This window comes from Bufo gargarizans, chromosome 1 (genome assembly GCF_014858855.1).
Source record: "Bufo gargarizans isolate SCDJY-AF-19 chromosome 1, ASM1485885v1, whole genome shotgun sequence".
NCBI lineage: Eukaryota > Metazoa > Chordata > Amphibia > Anura > Bufonidae > Bufo > Bufo gargarizans.
The window spans coordinates 272,247,057-272,264,860 of NC_058080.1; the positions used below are offsets into that span (position 1 = coordinate 272,247,057).

General features: G+C 40.6%; 1 protein-coding gene across 6 annotated transcripts in view; it reads left to right on the plus strand.

Annotated features, from left to right (window-relative positions):
- The window catches only part of USO1 (USO1 vesicle transport factor), a 58,520-nt gene extending 41,867 nt beyond the window's left edge, over positions 1-16,653 (plus strand). For all 6 annotated transcript variants that reach the window (XM_044303162.1, XM_044303170.1, XM_044303179.1 and 3 more), the window contains 8 exons: positions 1,268-1,389; positions 3,946-4,084; positions 5,141-5,304; positions 8,533-8,604; positions 11,335-11,433; positions 12,371-12,472; positions 13,759-13,974; positions 15,779-16,653. In XM_044303162.1, coding sequence (XP_044159097.1) covers positions 1,268-1,389; positions 3,946-4,084; positions 5,141-5,304; positions 8,533-8,604; positions 11,335-11,433; positions 12,371-12,472; positions 13,759-13,974; positions 15,779-15,865 — 1,001 coding nt within the window. In that variant the 3' untranslated portion in view covers positions 15,866-16,653. The remainder of the gene's footprint in view (positions 1-1,267; positions 1,390-3,945; positions 4,085-5,140; positions 5,305-8,532; positions 8,605-11,334; positions 11,434-12,370; positions 12,473-13,758; positions 13,975-15,778) is intronic.
- Positions 16,654-17,804: the final 1,151 nt, after the last annotated feature.

Below are 17,804 nucleotides of genomic sequence, written 5' to 3' on the forward strand. Positions count from 1 at the left end.
GCTTCTGAAGTTGGGTACAGAGAGTCATGGAGCAGATTATTCTCTTTCTCCATGTGTATTCTATGGGCAGACATGATGCAAGCTCCAAGATGTAGCAGGGGTAACACACCAACTCTTAACTCAAATACTCATTGCGTTATCTCGAAGCAAAAGCCATTGAAGGCGTTTGCTTAACGCATTTAGTTTAGATGACACGAATCTATGTTTAATACACACAAATTACATAATGGACACAGGGACAGTCGACATAGAATGCATGAGTACAGGGCAAACCACGTAATCTACAGAAATAGTATTTTCCTCATGTACACCCACATAATGGCTTATTCTCAATAATTGCCTAAAACGACAGTTACACCTGATTATCCTACCCCAGCGGAGAATGGCAGGCTGTCCCTATCGCTCTAGAGGGAAACAAGCTAGCTAATTCCTGGGATTGCAGCAACAGGCAGCCTCTCACATTTACTAATTTGAGTGCAACAAGACCTTGCCGTAAAATGCACCAAAAGTTGGCGTACTGAGGTGCATTTTTTGCACATCTATGATTTGGACCTATCTATGAGGCCAAGGTGACAAAATAAAAATCCGCTGCACCTAGCTTGTCAAGTAGTGTAGTTGGGGAACTCGGAGTAGCTTAGTGGGAAAGGGCCATGACTTAAGGTGCAACAATTCTCACCAAAATTGTCACAAAATGCTATTCCCAAGTAAGGCAACCAATAGATATAACGATAGACAAAAGGGTCTAACCGTGCACCCGATTTCTCATCCAGCATGAGTGGCTGTGAGAAATGTGATGCGTCTTTAGACTGCCTGTCTAAGTTTACCCTCTCTGCGTTTTAAAATGTTCAGTAAATTTGCCCCAGTATTTTTAGGATTAGAGCAAAATTCAACGAACACAACATGATGCTTGTTGCATGAGGTAAAAAGGCTTTATAAAAATGGAGAGTTTTGGTGATAGATGGAAATGTGAAACATATTATCATTTGTCCTACTGACGGCGGTGAACATCTACAAAATACGCCAATCTTCAAAACGCACAAGTTCTAAAAAAGAATAGAAAAAACATTTTCTCTTGTTTCTTCTGTTTAGATTGTTCTCAATGTTCCTGTAATGCTCTGACGCATAGTATGCGAATAATGTGTATGTAGATCTATTTGTATATATTGCTATGTATTTGTGCATAGTGCTATACTAAAAAAATACAGCATTAGCCAGTGTTGGGTTGAAATAGATGGAATATTGAGCCTTACTCTCTTCTTGGTTCTAGTGGTCATTTCTAAAGCTATCTACAAATCGAGTGAAGAAGACAAGAAAGAAGAAGAGGAGAAAAAGTCCCTGGAGCAGCATGATAACATTATATCTCACTACAAAAGTGTCATCCGAGAGCAGGTAAAAGTAATAAATAACCAATAGCCCTTAAAAGCTATGTACACCTCTAGGAGCTATTTTTTTATTACTGCGTTGTACTCCTTTTGAGCTAAAACATTTTCAATTGGTCTTTTTAAAAATTTGAAGCCCTTTTTTCTGTACAGAGCTGAGATGATCTGATTACTACTTATGTTTTAACTTGCCATACAGCAAGCTATAATGGGGTTGATAACTATGTTCACTTGTATTTGCCATAGTTTTTGTCAAGCTATGTAGTCTAGATAGAAATGATCATCTTTCCTGTGAACAATGCACTATACATACTTACTCTATATGTACATATGTCCATCAAAAATTACCAGACGCATGAAATAGAAGTATAATTTATTAACAATTCATAATTAACAGTCCATACATAAAAACAAGTGCAGGGAAAAGGCGACATCCACATCAAGAGACACAAATGGTGACTCAAGTCCACACATGAACAATAATCAAGTGCAAGTGCATATAAATATCAAATCCATATAATGCAAAGAGTCTATTTACCCATTATGTGTCACCTCTGGGATGGCGCCAGCCCCGACGCGTGTTTTGGCGGACCTTCGTCTGGTGTCTGGCGTCATCTCCGAGGGACACACATTAAATACAATGGCCAACCAATCGTGAACCCCACAACCTAATCAAAAATATATAACATCTAAATACATGGCGCTAGAAGAAGAGGGAAGGAAATGATGGAGGCGCATTAGTAAGACGCGAAGTCAGCAGTGACGTAGCAGTCACATGACCACCCATTAAAGCACGTGATATCCCCGGCAAAACCGCGATACTTAGTTCACGAAAATGCTGGAGGGATCAAACATGGTATAACTCATGTGCGGGCCCAACGCATATCAATATATCAAGCAGAATAAAATAGATAGTAGATGGAATACCATGATCGAGCTTAGTGGGTATATCATAAAGCACATAATCTTGAAGTAATAAAATAAAATAAATTTAATATGATCTAAAAGTGATTGAATCTGAGTGACAAAATGTGTGAAAAAATAAATATATATAAATATGAGAAAAGATGTGTATAGTGCACTAAACAAAAATGTACAGTGTGGGCAAAACAATATAATACATGATTTACAAAAATCTCTTAAAAATAAACATAAAATAAAAAATTATATTAGATAATAAATATTAGCGCCGCCCAGCTCATCAATATTCACTTCGCTGGGCGGCCCTTACTGTCCCCGACTTCACAAGATCCGGCGCATGCGCAGGGCACTGTTCAGCGCAGCGCTTCAGAGCGGGGACCGCAGAAGCCGCCCAGCAAACTGAATATTCATGAGCTGGGCGGCGCTTCAAAGCGGCAGTTGGGGGAGGCTGGCTGGGCGCAAGAGAGGTGAAACGCCGCCCCTTGGGCAGATTGAAGACCGTTGGAGCAGGTTATAAAACTTAAAGTTTACTGTATGTATAATGTGGACAGGGGGGACACTTATATGATTGTAATACCCATTATAAGACCTGTAGTGCCATATATATACCTCAATATGCTTATTGGCCCTGTCAGTGTCCCTTTAATATTCTGGTTGGTATATTATTATTTTAATTTTTTTTTACTTTTAATTTAATAACTATTTCCCCCTTAGGGGCTAGAGCCTGGGATCTTTTGATCCCTTGTCCTATTCGCCCTAATGGAGCTCTATTAGAGTGAATAGGACTTCACACTCTCCCTGCTGCCCTGTGCTTAGTACACACGGCAGTAGGGAGATTACCATGGCAGCCTGGGCTTCAGTAGCGCCCATGGTAACCGATCGGAGCCCCAGGATTACACTGCTGGGGCTCCGATCAGAAGCTTCCACTGCCACCAATGAGAGGAGGGGAGGGAACCCTGTGTCCAATGCCACCAATCATTTTAATACTGGGGGTGGGGAGGGCACACTGTGCCTCCAATGTTTTTAATGCTGGGGAGGGGAGAATGGCGCACTGCTCCACCAATGTTTTTAATACTGGGGAAGGGAGAAGGGCGCACTGCGCCTCCAATGTTTTTAATTCTAGGGAGGGGGGAGGGCACACTGCACCACCAATGATGGTTAACCTTTAATACTGGAGGCGGTGCCGGCAGAATTGCATAGCCGGCTCCCTGCCTCTGACAGGGCGCTGCGATCAGCCACAGTTAACCCCTCAGGTGCGCCTGTCCCTCCTCCTCTTCCTCCCGTCTCTCCTCATTGGCAGCGGCAGCACAGGGGAGAGGGAGAGACTGCTTCCTTCTCCGTGTGCTGCTGTGGGAACTTGTAGCGCAGCCCAATATCGAAAAAATGGAAATCCCGGTATTGTATTGAAACGGTTACAAAAGTATTGATTGTGTATCGAAATTTCGATACCCGAAGCAACCCTACTCTTTACCTCTAAGAGCAGTGGGCATATATATATGTTATAGGTTGCTAAAAAAAATATTCAGTGGGCTAAACAACTGAGCCTGCTCCATACATAGCAGGTGCTGCCTCTGTTACAGTAACACTGGAAGATCCTTGATGAGTAGGAACTAAGGTTTATCATTCCTTCATTTATATTTTGTAGGACATACAACTGGAAGAATTAAAACAATCAGTCTCTTCTTTACAAGCTAAAAATGAACAGTTCCAGACTACTATCTCCCAGCAACTCGTGCAGATTCAACAGCACAAAGATCAGTACAATCTTCTCAAGGTGCAACTAGGTAATGGTCAGATATTCATACCTTCATTGTATGTAATCAGTATTGACCATTGTGTAAAAAATAGAATCTAAATATTGTGCTCATGTCTTACATAAAGAAGCACTCCAGCAATGTTTTGCCTGCATAACAGAACTCTTAGGTATTATCAAAGAGTTCGGCACTCCAACTGCCGTGAAACTACAACTCCCAGCATGTACTTTTACTCGGCTGTTCTTGTAACTCCCATAGATGTGAAAGAAGGATTCTGGGAGTTTCAGAACAGCTGAGTGTCGGAGGTTGATCCCTGATGCAGAGGTTCAGGCAGGCAATGATAGATCAATGACATGGACCTTCTGTCCCCTAACGCACATTACACAGTCTTAGTATATTCTTATGTAATACAGCTTCAGCCTGTCTCTTCTGCCTCCTGCTTGTGATAGGTATCTCCTTGTCAGCCCTAACAAGCAGGAGGCAGGGGAGAGCAGTGTGAAGTTGCATGTAATCAAAATATATAGTATAGTGTGAGTCATGGGAGTTGTACAGCTGTTTATGGACTCAAATGTTAAATCACTGCACTCCTTTGTAGAAGTGACATCTTCAGCCGCACTTTATGTACGGAGGGAATTGCAGAATGACAAGGAAGCAGAGCTGGATAGGGAGCTCTCTGAGTGCTGCCAGCAGAGATCTGATAAGGGTAGTTTACAGAAAGTCAGCCAAGCAGGAGAGATTCTCTTGTCTACAATGGAGATCAAGTTCTGGACCTATGGGGGGTGGGGAGGGGGGATGACACATCTACCCATAATTAAAGGGTTCAAAATGTATAAATGCAGATGAGCTGCAATTAAACAAATGACACTTAGTATTGCTGGTGAGTCAACATTATATATATTACAAATAAATAAAAATACTTGAGTGGGTCTTTAATGAATACCAATGGTTATAGGATCTCTTTTTTTTTCCTTCCTTACTATGTGAGTGAATCCTTATTTATGACAATTCTCGCATTCTGCATTCCTTCTGTCCTTTTTGTTGGAGGCCTAGATCCATTCACTTGGCATTTCCTTTTTATATAACTAGGAAAAGATAACCAGCATCACAACACACATAACAGCAATGCACAGATGAATGGCTTTCAGTCTGAAGAGGTCAGCCGGTTAAAAGAGGAAATAGAAGAATTGAAGAAACAGCAAGAATTACTGCAAGGAGAGCTTTCTGAAAAGAACACTTTTGTAGAAAACTTGGTAAGATTTTTGTTTATATACTGTATTCACGTTGGGATAGTGTGCTAATTGACATTCAGATGTAGAAGAAACTCTGAGTTTCCAGTCTAACGTTCAGGTGATTAAATGGGTATTCCCATCACAGACAATGGGGGCATATTGCTAGGATATGCCTCCGTTGTCTGATAGATGCGGGTCCCACCTCTGGGACCCGCATCTACGTCGAGAATGGAACGGAGTCCGGCCACCGCCAATCGCTCTCTTCATACAATAGCCAGCGCTCAGCTATTTTGGGCGGCCCCATAGAAATGAATGGGGTGGCTGCGCATGTGCAGTACGCCCTCCACCACCTTTCCTCGCTCCGTTATCTGTGTAGGTGCGGGTTCCAGGGATGGGACCCGCACCCATCATACAATGGGGGCATATCCTAGCGATATTGCCCCCATTGTGTCTGATGGGAAAACCCCTTTTAAAGGGAACCTGTCATCAACTTTATGCTGCCCATACAAATGGCAGAATAACGTAGACAGGTGAGTTGATTTCAGCACTCTGTCATTTAAAAGTTAAAAGTAAGTGGTTGCCGAGAACCAACATCACAATCATTGCAGACTGGGCCTGGAAAAGGGTCACAGCCACCTGAGAAGAGTCATGGTTATTCATAAATTCCTGTTCTCCCTGCCCACCTGCGTATGATTGACAGTCTTTTACCTAGTGTTCTCTCTTTCTCTCTAGGAGATGTCGGGGATATAAAGCAAAAGGCTTTATATAAAAGAAAGGATCAAAGAAAAATTTGAAATGATTTTGATCCTCGATGTCGACATATATGACACCTCAAAAAGAGTTCAATCGGTTATTTAATTATATTATGCAATCAGTAAAACAAGGTGCAAACATCTATGCAAAAATATAAATGATTTATTATACAATAATTTATATACCATCAATAAGAATGAATATAAAACCAATGATAGTTAGTAAAATATAGTACCCAAAATGCACCACAAGATGGCACCAACACAAATATCAGCGTATTCACAGTACCTCTCAGACATAAGACTATAATACAATACGTCTTGACCACAATTTTAGATATAAAAACTCAATAACCTTTAATAAGATACGAACCCTTGCTCTGTACACAACTATGACAAATCTCAGATAATAGGTAGCAATATAAATTATCAAGCCTGATATTGACTATGAAATTCCAATCAGAGTTTCTTCTGAAAAGCAATATTAGATCTTTGATTCAGTAATACGTGTCGTTACTGAATAGTTATAATATTGATGTAGCGCCCTTTAACAACTACACATCTGCCAACAGCGGAGAGTTTGCTAAATATCAGCCTGATTAATGTATGTCAATATTACACAAAATAAAGTTATACATTACCGAGAATGCAGATGATGTGCAGAGACTAAGGGAAGTCCGCTCTAAGGTACGTTCTGGTCATCGGGATCTTTCTCCTGGGGTCTCTCCTTTCTTGTTGGTGGTCCTTTTTTTTTTTTTCTTCTACCTCCTCTATGTGGGTTATTATCTACAAACTTATCAGTAAGACACACCTTCCTAGTTTGGAACTTTCCAATCACGGTCGGATAGGCGTGTACATGTGATAAGGGTGGTGTCACTACATCACCCAGAATGCACTTCTGCGCCTGTTGTAAGGTCACCTACTCATACCTAGGTGGCACTGTTGTATAAGCCATTAGCATCATACTATAAAGAGTTAACTGTGCAAGTCTGACTTCATCTTGCATTCTATACATTTGACATCTAAAACCTAAATCAAAACTAGAGGGATTCATTCTGACACTTGCCAATTAAGGACAGACTTCTAGGCGCCCCTTTGAATGTTTCTCACACTCCTAAATTTATGTTATAGATAAGAAAATGATGAGCTTGTTTTCTCACAGAGATATCTGTGCCTCCTCTGCTACACCAACGGTTAATTGATTGTGAGTAAAAACACCACATCTTTACAGATACTCATTAACAAATTCCATACCCAAACTGTCTTCATCATATAATAGGAATATATGCGTTCCTAAGAATATATATACGATGGCAAATACATAAATGTCCTTAATAACGAGAAGAGGGGATATGATAGAAACTTTTAAATACATAAAGGGAATCAACAAGGTAAAAGAGGAGAGAATATTTAAAAGAAGAAAAACTGCTACAAGAGGACATAGTTTTAAATTAGAGGGGCAAAGGTTTAAAAGTAATATCAGGAAGTATTACTTTACTGAGAGGGTAGTGGATGCATGGAATAGCCTTCCTGCAGAAGTGGTAGCTGCAAATACAGTGAAGGAGTTTAAGCATGCATGAGATAGGCATAAGGCTATCCTTCATATAAGATAGGGCCAGGGGCTATCCATAGTATTCAGTATATTGGGCAGACTATGTTTCTATGTAATAAGACGTAACAATATAAAACAATACATTTTTGATTTTCTTATACAAAACTAAGGTTGATTATAAGTGTATATAGGTACCACAGATTTTCTGCCTCATTAATAGATACCAAACTGTAGTTAATTAGCACCAGCTGCTTCTAGAGCTTACTCTCTTATTTCAGACATAAATTTATTTGGAGACAAGAAGGCCTCTTTTAAGACTGGTACATTCATGAGAAGAAACCTTATTAATAGTGCCCTTCCCATGAACTCTCTCTATGTCATCTTTAAAATACATACAAAATGGCAATATGGCCTCTTGTAGATATATATAATCAAATCCACTATAACTAGAATATTTAGATAAATGTTTTATACACTTATGAAAAAGCACAACAGAGAGAACTGCCAACCATCAGCAGATGGGCAGGAGAGCAGGAGAGTATGGATAACCAGGACTCTTCTCAGGTAGATCTGACTCTTTTCCAGGCCTGGGCTGTAATGATTATGATGCTGGTTCTCAGCAACCACTTACTTTTAGCAGATGTATGACACACCGCTGAAATCAGCATTTCTGTCACTATTTTATGCTGCCCTCAGTGAGATCAGCATAAAGTTGATGACAGGTTACGTTTAAGGCCTGTGGGCAAATTTGCATCAGGCAATCTACCTGTGATCTTCAATAAGCCATGTAAGTAAATAGAAAACTGACAATGCACTGAACATACTGAGGCCTCTAATATGGTTGGAAGATATCTTGTACTAATCAGAGGCTGGATGCTGCGTTTTTTGTTTCTAAGACATGCTGTATACATGTTGCACATTTCATTTGCTTCTTTTTATCTACAGAAGTACAGTCAATCCGGCGGTCAGACAGAGCAAACCACTGGAGTGTCAGAGCAAGTCACAGAGCTCCAAAAGGTGCTGTTCCTTTGTTAGTAGGGCTTTAAATGTGCTTAAAGGGGATGGCCACTTTTTATTGACTCTATTTATATGCAGCAGACATAATAATAGATTACTTACCAAGTATACCATACAGGTGAAACTCGAAAAATTTGTATATTGTGCAAAGTTAATTTATTTCAGTAATGAACTTAAAAGGGAAAACTAATATATGAGAGACTCATTACATGCAAAGCGAGATATTTCAAGCCTGTATTTGTTATATTTGGATGATTGTTGCTTACAGCTTATGAAACCCCAAAGTCACAATCTTAGAAAATTAGAATATTGTGAAAAAGGTTCAGTATTCTAGGCTCAGTGTCACTCTAGTCAGCTAATTAATCCATACCACCTGCAAAGGGTTCCTGAGCCTTTAAATTGTCTCTCAGTCTGGTTCCATAGGAATCACAATCATGGGAAAGACTGCTGACCTGACAGTTGTGCAGAAAACCATCACTGACACCCTCCATAAGGAGGGAAAGCCTCAAAAGGTAATTGCAAAAGAAGTTGGATGTTCCCAAAGTGCTGTATCAAAGCACATTAATAGAAAGTTATGCGGAAGGGACGAGTGTGGAAGAAAAAGGTGCACAAGCAGCAGGGATCAAGAGCCACCACACACAGACGGATCCTGGACATGGGCTTCAAATGTCGTATTCCTCTTGTCAAGCCTCTCCTGAACAACTAACAACGTCAGAAGCGTCTTACCCGGGCTAAAGAAAGAAAGAACTGGTCTCTTACTCAGTGGTCCATCGTCCTCTTTTCTGATGCATCTCATTTGGAAACCAAGGACTCGAAGTCTGGAGGAAGAATGGAGAGGCACACAATGCAAGATGCTTGAAGTCCAGTGTGAAGTTTCCACAGTCTGTGTTGATTTGGGGAGCCATGTCATCTGCTGGTGTTGGTCCACTGTGCTTCATTAAGTCCAGAGTCAACGCAGCCATCTACCAGGAGATTTTGGAGCAGTTCCGCAGACGAGCTTTATGAATATGGTGACTTCATTTTCCAGCAGGACTTGGTACCTGCCCACACTGCCAAAAGTACCAAAACCTGGTTCAATGACCATGGGATTACTGTGCTTGATTGGCCAGCAAACTCTCCTGACCTGAACCCCGTAGCGAATCTATAGGGCATTGCCAAGAGAAAGATGACAGACATGAGACCAAAAAATGCAGAAATGCTGAAGGCTGCTGTTTTAAGCATCCTGGTCTTCCATAATACCTCAGCAGTGCCATAGGCTGATAGCATCCATGCCACACCGCATTGAGGCAGTAATTGATGCAAAAGGGGCCTAAACCAAGTACGGAGTACATATGCATGATTATACTTTTCAGGGATCCTACATTTTTCTATTTAACATCCTTTTTTTAATTTATTTTTTTATTTCATGTAATATTCAAATTTTCTGAGATTGTGACTTTGGGGTTTTCATAAACTGTAAGCCATAATCGTCCAAATTATACCAAATAAAGGCTTGAAATATCTCGCTTTGCATGTAATGAGTCTCATATGTTAGTTTCACCTTTTAAGTTGCATTACTGAAATAAATTAACTTTGCACGATATTCAAACTTTTCGAGTTTCATCTGCATATTAATTTAAATATTCCGTACCGTTTTCTTGATCCGAAAAACCACTACTCCTGGCTCAGAAATGGTTTCTAACTCTACGATAGGCAGTTCTCATCCATAAAATGGCAGGAGATCGAGGGTCACGTGATTCTACACGTCCACGAGCAATCTGCGCATTCCTAAATGTCCAGGACAAGGGTGCCCAACTTGCGGCCCTCCAGCTGTTGCAAAGCTACAACTCCCAGTATGCCCGGACAGCCTACAGCTATCGAGGCATGTTGGGAGTTGTAGTTTTGCAACAGCCGCAGGTCCAGGACATGTCTCAGTATTCACCAGATCTTAGTTGCCTGCCATTATTACATTATTGCCATACTGTGTGATAAAGGGGACACACTACAGGTAGGAGGTCGATGGATGACTTACCAGAGCTTGTGGAGCAGTGTCTTCTTATTCTCTATCGTAGTTTGTTAGCAGGACCTTGTCTACAGCATAAGGGAACACCAGAAAATGTTTAAGGGGGGCAGATTTTTCTTCCCAAAGACATTAGTGAGAAAGGATAATAATGCAATAATAACAGGCATTTAAGATCTAGGTCTTCCCAATGGAAATAGTGAGTACTGGCATAGGTCCTGGGCATCCAGGAAGCTACACTATGCACAGATTGCTCATGGACACGTAGAATCACATGACCCTCCATCTCCTCGTGTTTTATGGACAAGAGCTGCCTGCTGTAGAGGGACAAAGCATTAACCAAAGTTAACACTTACCGTGCCAGATAGCAGCAGGAATCCGCTGACCAGACCATTATTTTACAGGTCATAAATGCAAACCAAATAATAGTAATAAAAGAATATTGTAAGTGCCGGTTGTTCCACCAGTATGGCCATGAAATCTAAAGCACATGCACTTGTGTTAATGTGTCAAGTACCAAAACTTAGGAAATATATTTGTAAATATGAATTGTATAATATTCTGAACTGGTTTGGTTGCTCATAGCAACGGATTATCTTCCACCTTTCATTTTTCACTTCTTCTTTGTAAAATGAAAGGTGGTGGAAGGTGCTATGGGCAACTAAGCCAGTTCCACACTTTACACCCGTTTGATAAATCTCCCCCTTTGTTTTTATACTACTAATTTACAGGAAATGGAAACACTACGATCCCAGCTCCATGTTCAGTCTACAGAAATCAACAGGCTACAGGCGGAAAGAATGGAATTGGTTCAAAAAGTAGAAGCCAGTGTAAGTTTCCTTTGTGTACGCACCCTAGATTAAAGGGAATTAGAAATTTATATTAGTTAAATCAGGTATTTTTTAATTTTATTGTAGAGTTGTTGTTTTTTTGCGGCCTTCAACATAAATACAAATTTGAACTAGTCCAGTTTGTACATTGGCTACGAGGCCTCACAATGTGTAAGGCCAGGCTCTCTGCATTCTGTAGTTCACTTATCAGTTATCCTGCTTAGACTGAGGCACAGTGGGCAGTCTCATCACATAATCATTAGAGGCGGACAGGCACTTTTATACGACAGAACGCCAAGAAAGGTTAAGAAAAAAAGCCTATATTAATGGAAAAGTTGTGCAGCTGCTCAGAAAGGAGATGCATAGTACACCTACTACCTCCTTTGTTTTGATTTGGTGTGAAATATACAAATTAATATGGGCATTATTCCTCTTCTACGTGATGGCATTTATTAAAAGGGTTTTCAGATTTTTTTTATTTTTTTTTATTGATAGGTCAACAGTATCTGATCAGTGGGTGTCCGACACCCGGGGGTCCTGTCGATCAGCTGAAGGCACCAGCACTTGCATTAGTGCTGTGGCTTTCTTGCAGCTTTGCCTATGCATGTGATGACCCGTTCATCTGTCACATGGCCTAGGCGCCGCTCATCCCTGTTGAAATAAATAGGTCTGAGCTGCGAAACCAAGCACAGCTTCTACACAATATAAGGGGCTGTGCTGAGAGAAGGCTGCAGCGCTACTGCAAGTGTCAGCGCCTTCTAAAACAGCTGATCAGCGGGGGTCCCGGGAGTTGGACCCCCAACCAGTTAGATACTGATGACCTATCCAGAGGACCAGATAAGTCTTCAGTTGAAAAAAAAAAAAGCGGTTAACCGAGATTTATTTAACAAAATTGAAATGAGGTTGGTCATCATCTATTTTTCCATTTATACTGCAGGCTACAGTATCTGCATCAGGTGACAGTGCTACTGCTTCCTCCAAAAATAATGACCAGGAAGAAAAAATAGCAAGTTTACTGCAGGAGATCGGCTCTTTAAAGGTTTGTTGGTCACAATAATATATACAATGTTTTCCACCCTACAGAAAATTCAGGTTTAACAAATGCACGTTACAACAATTATAAGGCTGGACCGTGCACTGTAGAGGTCATTTCTGCCATTGAAAACATTTTAGGCTACTTTTACATCTGCGTTTTTAATTCAAGTTTTGAGATCCGGCAGAGGATCTCAGAACCTGTATTAAACTGGTCTGGTGCATTTAATGCATCCTGATGGCTCCGTTTCAGCTTGTATCTGATTGTATTAAATCAAAACGCAACAAATTGGATTTGGTATGAAAATCATTGTAAGTGAACGGGTGTCGGATCCGTTTTTTTCAGTAACAAAAAAAACAAATGGATCTAGCACCTTTGACTTACATTGATTTTCATTCTGGATCCGATTTGTTGCGTTTTGCAAATCGGACACAAAAACGCTGCTGGCAGTGGTTTTGTGTCCAGCCTCAAAACGTCACGTGGTGAGTGATGCTTGTGGGCTATGCTCCCAGGAAAACGTCAGCCAAGTGCCCAAGAAGTGGAACTGTAATGAATGCACAATAACGCAGACGTCTCTGGATGCATATGAACATGCATGGAATTGGACAGAACAATATGTTTTTATGACTTTTTTTGTGTGTTTTAAATGCTGTTTTGCACAAAATATCCTCGATATAAAATATATACAGGCAAAAACGTATGATGGTAATATGGATTTGAATACAGGATATTAGAATAGTGTGAGAAGGTGCGGAGCAGTAGCGCTCTCTACTGTATTCTGAAGTGTTGGCGTCATAAAGACTGTTGAAGGTGACCTTTGAATTCTGTGCCATGCCCACTAGCCAAGCGCTGTGTCCCCTGCTACATCTTGTTTACATGACAAGCTTGATGTGACGGTGGTAACCAATTGCTGACTAGAACAGTCATGTCAGGATCTACTGAACTGCTACTGCCATTAATACATTTCAGTGCTCACATGTCATGTACGTAATCACATGCGAGGATATACGGTCAACAAGATGAGATGGGGGCAGCATAGCGCTGACAGGGTGGGAATGGAATTGGTAAGTGTGGGTTGGTTGGTTCATCTGTTAGACAACATTGTTTCACCTTGATGGATCTTGGACTGATTGCAGTGAAACCTTATGTTATGAGACATCATCCCTTCTCATATGAATTAGCAATATTTTCTAATCCCATAAAGTCCTTTATAGAACAAGTGTATTGCTAGCAGTAGTGTGAAGCAATTGTCTGAACTTGTAAATCACCTCTTTTTGTTCTTTATACTTAAGGATGAACTTAAAGCACTATCTGAGGAGAAGTCTTCTTTAAAGCAGGAGCTAGATTCGGCTCACAGCACAGCAGCCATTTTAAACGATGAGAAAATCAAACTAACGCAAGAGGTTTCTGAATCCAAGAAGGAGCAAGATGATCTTTTGATACTTTTGGCTGACCAAGACCAAAAAATTCTCGGTCTGAAGAATAAACTGAAAGAACTTGGTGAACAGGTTAGGCACCTTGAGGATAAACAGAAATTGGTCACATCCTGGCCACGGCATCTGAGCGCGCTGAAAACCGAAAGCGCGCCCTTCCGGTTATGCTCCGGCTCCCCCGTGCAGCGATCGGAGTAGCCAGAGCGTGTATGCAACAGCCCCTGTGAATGACAGAAGGCTGCTGCATAGTATTTCCTATGGAGCCCTTGCCTATAATAGGGCTCCATAGGAAAGTAGTAAAATCATCATAGATTCCAATGCGAGTGCGTTGGAGTCTATGAGAATAGCAATCTAATGATTGCTTGTTATAGTTCCCTATGGGAGCTATAAAAAAGTGTAAGGAAAAAAAGTTTAAAAAAATTCAAATCATCCCCCTTTTCCTAAAATAAAAATAAAAGCACAAAAAAATAAAATAAAATACATATCATGGGTGTTGCGATGTGCGAATATGCCCATAGTATAAAGATATTAAAATATATTCCTCATACGGCAAACAGAAAAACTGAAAAAAAAAAAACGTCCAAATGGGCGATTTGCAGTTTTTGGTTGCTTCATTTTCAAAAAAAAAAATTTTATTTATAAAAAGCGATCAAAAAGTCATACAAAAGTTCAGATTGCCCCCACACAGCTTCGTACACATAATTACCAAAAAATTATAGCGGTCAAAATATGGCGACAAAAGAATAAAACTGATTTTTTTTCGCACTTTTTAATTTTTTTTATCACTATCAAAACGCAATAAAAACTATACATATAAGGTATCACCGGATTTGTACTGACCTGTAGAATAAAAGTAACCGGTCAGTTTTATCATTCATTGAACATCGTAAATAAAAAAACAGTAAAACTGGTGGAATTGCTTTTTTTTTTTTTTTTGCAATTTTGGATTTTTTTTCCCCGCACTACATCATATGCAATATTAAATGGTGGCGTTGGAAAGTACAACTTGTCCCACAGAAATCAAGCCCTCGTATGGCTATGTGAACAGACAAATAAAAAAGTTATGGCTCTGGGAAGGCAGGAAGCGCAAAACGAAAATTCAAAAAACAAAACAAAAAATCTCCGGGCTGAAAGGGTTAAACACACACTGTTCAGTTATAATGACACAGGTTTAAAGCCCAGGACCACGCAGCATATACTTACCTTTTTCAGGCCATAAGATGCACCTAGGATATAGAGGATGACCCCAATTCCTTCTTATACCGCAGATCAGACCCCCATTCCTTCTCAGACTTCAGATCAGACCCCCATCAAACCCCCAAGCTCCATCAGATCTCCTCGCCTCTCCTACTCCGGAGCACGTGCTCTTCCTGCACTCACTGCTCCCTGGTCACCTGACATCACACAACATCAGGTCATAGTAAGCGTCTACGTACATCTTTACGTTGTATGCAGGCACGATACAGTGCAGATTGGGGCCCGGAAGAAGACCATGGAGTTGTGAGTACAGCTCTACACTCACCACCCCTCTTACATACTGATGTCTGCTTTTGGAGTAAGGCCTCATGCACACGACTGTTGTTCGGGTCCGCATCCGAGTTGCAGTTCGACTCTGATGCGGACCCTTTCACTTCAATTCGTTGCTCCGTTCCGTGGCCCCACAAAAAAAATATAACATGTCCTATTCTTGTCTGTTTTGCGGAAGGCACATGGGCGGCTTCCGTTTTTTTGCGGACAGTAAAAAATGAAATGATCGTGTGCATGAGGCCTAAAAATTACTTCATGTGGTCCTCAACAAGTTACAATAAGGAACAACTTTAACAAGGAATTGTGAAAAATACAGTAAATTTCTCTGATGTGTTCTTTTCCTTCTCTTTAGGTGGAGGATGAAGATGATTTGGAGTCTGGAGATGCAGGTGATGAAGATGACCTGGATGAGGAAGACAGCATAGACGACGATATATAGAGACATTTATTGGAAACGGAAGTCCTGATTTATTTTATTTTATTTTTTTCAGTAAAAATACTCACTATTAATTCCCATAATTGAGCCCATAGTATGCAATGTGAAGGTGAAATCCAAAGGAAGTACATAATTTAGGTCCTAGATCTGTTGCCATAAACCTTCAATATAGTCCACATACTTCCAAGCTTGGAAGTTTGGGCTTTTATTGTTCTGCCAGTGTTATATGGCACCTTATTCTCTCTGGTGCTCCTCCATTCCCTTGCCATGAGCAAAGCATTGCTATGCAGTGTCCAACGATCCCCAGTCCTCTTGACTCTTCTAAAAGTTGCTGCTATGGCCTCTTCACAGCAAACCCTGATAAGATTTCTATCTTTATATAGAGAATGGAATTGGGGGGTTGGATCGTTCTGTACCCCCGCTTTAACTCTAGAGTGTAGACCTGAAAAGTCTAGTGCCTTCACACCGGAATCGGCTGCAGTCCACAGTGGTAATATCCTATTTTATGTAACCTGTGGAGGTATCCGTATTTGTAGTTCTGATCCTTATTTCTTTTATTTGCATCAAAATTTATTTTTTAAATGGAGGGTGGATTGCTTAAAACCTGGATAGATATTGTCAAGCTTGTTGCCATTTGGCCGTAGGTGTCTGAACCAGTAAAGTTAGAGTTCTATAATTTATTGGCTTAAAGTCAGGCCATAGAGATTTAGCCACAGAACGATGTTTTAAAGGAGTGAAAATATGAATTACATTAATTTCATGTTTTACAAATAAAATAATGCATTTCCTTATCCATGTTTGCATTGGTTATTTAAAGGGAATCTGTCAGCAGATTTGTACCTATGACACTGGCTGACCTGTTACATGTGTGCTTGGCAGCAGAAGGCATCTGTGTTGGTCCCATGTTCATATGTGCCCGCATTGCTGAGAAAAATGTTTTTTAATATATGCAAATGAACCTCTAGGAGCGACAGGGCCATTGCCTTTACACCTAGAGGCTCAGCTCTTTCAGCAACTGCCGTACCCTCTGCACTTTGATTGACACGGCTCGGTGTGATGATGATTATTCTGTGTGGACCTGTCAATCAAAGTGGAGAGGACGTGGCAGTTACAAGGAAGTAAGGGGTTGTGTCATTTCAGCAAATAGCATTTATCATGTAGAGGAAGTTAATTCAAGGCACTTACTAATGTATTGTTATTATCCATATTGATTCCTTCGCTGGCTGGATTCATTTTTCCGTCACATTATACACTGCTCGTTTTTTATTATGGAGGTCAAGATGAGAGGAATGAAAAAAAAAAACAACTAATAAATCAATTAGTTTATCTGAACCTATCCTTGCCTGAAGCATCTTACGGTGACAAACAATTTTACTATTCATGGAAAACTCCAGCAAACACCTGAAATCTTACCCAACCTTGCCCAAACATTTGTCAGACCCTATCATTATAATAAAGGGGTTGTCCCACAGAAAATATTCTACAGTTTTCAAACCATCACCTGGATATGAATTCTTTTGTAATTGCAGGTAATTAAAATGTTGCATAGCCACTGATTTATTCAATAAAATGTGTCTGTGTAGCGCCACCTGCTCTTTGATCTTTTTTTCTTATTTCTTTGACCTGCTCACTGAGATGGCCGCACATGCTCAGTTTCATCCTCCAACTGGCTCCTGAGCTGGGATAGGGAGAGCATGGACACGCCCCCTTAGCTGCAGAAGAGAAGACACTCCCACTGAGCTGGGATAGCATGGACACGCCCTCTTAGCTGCAGCAGAAAAGACACTCCCTTTGAGCTGCCAGATTGATATCAATCTAGCAGAGCATTGAATGGGGAGATCTCTGGATCCATGTGAGGCACAGGGCTGGTTCTAGCTTTGTTAGAAAGAGGTTGTCATGTACTATATGATGTCTGATTAGAATTTTTTACATTAGTCATGGG